The sequence below is a fragment of the Porites lutea genome, chromosome 13 (assembly GCF_958299795.1).
Source record: "Porites lutea chromosome 13, jaPorLute2.1, whole genome shotgun sequence".
NCBI lineage: Eukaryota > Metazoa > Cnidaria > Anthozoa > Scleractinia > Poritidae > Porites > Porites lutea.
This window is the reverse complement of record NC_133213.1, coordinates 10,080,143-10,084,080: the sequence shown is the minus strand read 5'-3', so window position 1 is coordinate 10,084,080 and position 3,938 is coordinate 10,080,143. Positions and strand designations below refer to the sequence as shown.

At 37.7% G+C, this 3,938-nt stretch overlaps 1 protein-coding gene across 1 annotated transcript; it reads right to left on the bottom strand.

Moving 5' to 3' along the window:
• Window positions 1-629: 629 nt before the first annotated feature.
• On the bottom strand, window positions 630-1,730 carry LOC140922341 (uncharacterized). The gene has a single exon (XM_073372332.1). It carries the CDS (start codon window positions 1,728-1,730, stop codon window positions 630-632), a length of 1,101 nt encoding a protein of 366 aa, XP_073228433.1.
• Between the last annotated feature and the right edge of the window lie 2,208 nt (window positions 1,731-3,938).

The following is a 3,938-nucleotide window of genomic DNA, read 5'->3' as shown; positions in this document are numbered from 1 at the left end:
AGAACTTACTCCTTTAGTCTTCATTAATCAATCAATCTTAGTTCATACAAAGCACATAATTACAGTAAAATACAATTCAGACGCCTTTAAGAACTGTCACCTGTGTAATTGGTAGGGTTTCTGAGTTTTTTTATTTGTATGTTTGATTTTTTTTTAGGTAGTTAATGGGTACTTAGGTGTCCTCAATTAGTTATACTCCGTGTAAGCTGAGCTTTTGACACATTAATAAAGTCCTTATAATTATTGTTGTCTCTTTTGTCACAGTCTTTGCTGGTATTCTTTTTGTGCATCAGCCGGGTGCAGACCATGCACCTGGAGCATCAGTCACTCAAGTCAATGATTCTGTTCATGAACTGTACACCTTCCTGAGGGCTCATGCACATCCCACCATGCAGATCTTTTGGATCTCTGTCACAGTGGCTGTCTCTCATATTTTCTGATACTTTCATAACGTTTTAATTATTATTATTATTATTATTATAATTATTATTACCATTATTATTACTATTATTATTATTATTATTATCAAATATGCTGCGAACCTTGCTTGTTTTGTCTTATGGTCATGTTAACATTTTGATTGGTGTTTCTTGATGAGATTAAATATTGTGACGTGCATGTTTTGGTCTTTATTCGTTTTCAATCCTTTTAATCTCCAAAGTCACGACGAATTCTCTTGACTGGTTTAATCCTGATGCCTCCAGGCGCCTCTCGTATTTTGTTTTTTTGCAACATTTCTTCAGCACCGGGAAAATTTTCTTTAGAGCTTCCCGATATTTTGGTAAGCGCCATGCGTAAACAAATGGATCCAACATGATTTTCAAATACATCATGTTATCAATCATTAAATTGATGATAAACATTTTTGGAGTTAGCGGCTTTCCTAGCCAAAACTCGACCGCCAACCAAAACACGAGTCCAGGGAGCAAGCAAATGATGAGAATGGAAATCAAAATTAAGTTGACAGTTATAAATTGTCGCTGTATTCGGTTTTGACTGCTTTCCTCACATCGAACACTTGTATCGTTACAAAGATTCCTAGAAGAAGCTATTTTTCGTTTGAAGGAGAAGTGCAACAGGGTATAAAATATGATTGTTAGAAAGAGGATGAACAAAGAATTCAAAAACACATCAATTTTCTTAAGCAGATCAGTGGAAGCCCCGAAAAATTCGGACAACCAGAACAATATGGCATACAAATAAAGAAGTAGCACGCAAATAATACTTTTTCTAGAAGATATCATTCGCCCGTACTTCAGTGGAGACGAAACAACCACTAATTGGGTGAAAGAGAAAGCAGACACAACAAGATAGGAAATGGTTAACGCTATTCCCCCCTGAGTTAAACCTACATGAAGAAGCGCGTCACGGCAAAGAAGTAAACCACTTTGGGGAGTTTGCAGGTACATCATTATAAAACAACCAGAGTATATTGGTAAGAGTATCAAGGCAGTTAGTAAGTCACTGATGGCCAGGCCAATGAGAAAGTACGATGGTGGACTTCTTAGCATCTTTAGTGGATCCACGAGAAATACGACGAGCAAGAGGGCGTTAGCCACAGTCGCTATTAAGGCAACCATGATCATGTACAAGGCAGAACCAAAGGCAAACTTTCTAAACTCTACAAAGGGATCTGTGGCCAGTTCCTGTTGCGTTATTGTTCCACAGGCCTCCCACTCTTTGACTGCTGTTATGTTTGTAGTGAAGTTACAGCTGTTGGTGATGTTCATCTTTTTTTCCCTCTGTTACAGCATCAAGTTCTGTTAAAAGAAGCGCACATTAGAATTTCCATATAGTTAGCATTCATGAGAGAATGATGACGTTAAAAAATCTTTATGTCCCCTTTCACGCACATGGTAAAATAATACCAACTCCGAGTTCACTTAATGTCCACAGCCAAGCTTAGTTTGCTAGCGTGCACATAAAATAGCAACAACCCGTTGGGATTATAATTCTGGCCATTCCAGATGGCCGCTTTTAGGTACATAACTAAGAAATCCAAGAAATAAGAAACTAAAAATAATTTATTTAAGCTCTAGCAAAGGTGAGGGCCACGATAAACGGCAAAACTTAATGTGAACCAAAAACTTAATTACACATTGGAGGAGAATTGGGGGGAGAAATGGGGGGAATTGGGTTGATTTCTTGAACTTCCGAAAGTTGAGCTTGTAAATTTTGAGTGGAATTGAAGTTGTTCACACCTTCTAACTCCTCGAGAAAGACGATTTAAGAATTTGTTCATGCTTAGCGTGCGTATATCGAGTTATGGATGCACGCGGGAAGTTTGGAGAGCACGAAAGATGCGTAAGAGTTGCACGAGGCGATAGCCGAGTGCAACTCTAGCTTCTTGAGTGCTCTCCAAACTTCCCAAGTGCATCCATAACTCGATATACGCACAGCTAAAAGCATGAGCAAATTCTTTTATAAAATAGCTGACAAAAATGCTTGCTTTTTGATTAACTGCAAAATTCTCGTAACACGCTACAAAATAACAAACGGTTCTATTGGCTGATTACAAACACGCCACAATCGTCTAGTTTGAATGAAAATATTCTTTCTGTAAAAGTGACAAAGAAAATTTGCTTCTTTATTCGTTAACGATCAATGGAAACTAAGCAGAAACAAAGGTAAAAGAGTCTTAAAGTTCACCTAAAGTTAAAATACTAACATGTTCGTAAGAAGTCGTGGAGTATGGTTTGGATTTGCTGAAAAGATGATTTGCTGAAAAGAAAGTTTTGCTCAGCGAAACCCAGGAAACATGTTTTTAGCGAAGACGACTGTCATCCTTCTTTAAACTTATATTCATTTATGAACATTGGCTGGTCATTACGGCTTCTTGAGAAGACCTGGCAGCAGTTGTTTTTGTGAGTAGTAAATTTATGTCTTCTTGTGTAATTTGTGTTGTTATTGCGAGAGAAATTTTCCTGCCTCAGTCGGATTGTCCGGATAATAACGTGCATAACAAATTTAAAAACACCAACAAAAACCGAAATTTTGCCTTTAAATGTTGTTGATGACCAGTTGGTGTCTGTTCTAATCCCAGTGAATGTCTTTCGGCAAAAATTTGCTGCCGCTGGTCTTCGACAAATTTGCGAAACGCGCGACTTGCGAGTTTTTTTGTAAATTCGGCTTTATTTTTGCTGCTTGTTGGATCAGGACCTAAAAGGGCAATGCCGATAGAAAAATTGGGCAGTTGTTTGCTGGTTTCTTCCGTATTTTAAAGAGAAGGAAAAGTGCACTGCAGCTTAAAAGTCAACAACTTTGCAGCCAGGTAAAAAAAAAATGCTCACGTCATCTTATTTACGCACGGGCGTGCGTAAATAAAGATTTTGTTCATAGCGGCTCAATAGGACTTATATAGGGCAAGCACGCGCGCTATGTTATAACATACGATTGTGTAATTGTACTGAACGTGTTCCAGGGATATGAATGGTCCCTGAGATCTCCTGACTATGTCGTAATCGTTACTTTACATGACTGTACTTTTTGTCTATTATATAATAAGTAGCAAAGGCCAAAAGAATCACATGTACATGTCGACAAATATTATCAGATCACCAAATCAACCACCTCGACCCTACTTTAAACTGTGTAAATAATCTACGTATTATTGCGTAGGTGACATAACATTTTTTATTTGCGAGCAAATAAACTCATTAACATTGGCTCAAATGAGAACATTTCTGGAGCTAAACTTAATGAAGGGATAATACAAAATCAGACGAGTTCTCACTCGGCTGGGTACATTTCTATAAGACATCTAGCTATGAAGTTTCAAAAGTATGAGGAGCACAAAGCACATAAAGCCATATCACGCGGTTAAGTAGCACGAGCTATTGTCGCAATTTGTAATAATCATCGCACTTTGTAATACTTGTCGAAATTTGTAATAAATCCATCGCACTTTGTGATACCTGTCCAATTTGTAATATACCGTG

Coding starts and splice junctions, on each gene's coding strand:
- LOC140922341 (XM_073372332.1), bottom strand. CDS start 1,730: ATGAACATCACCAACAGCTGTAACTTCACTACAAACATAACAGCAGTC.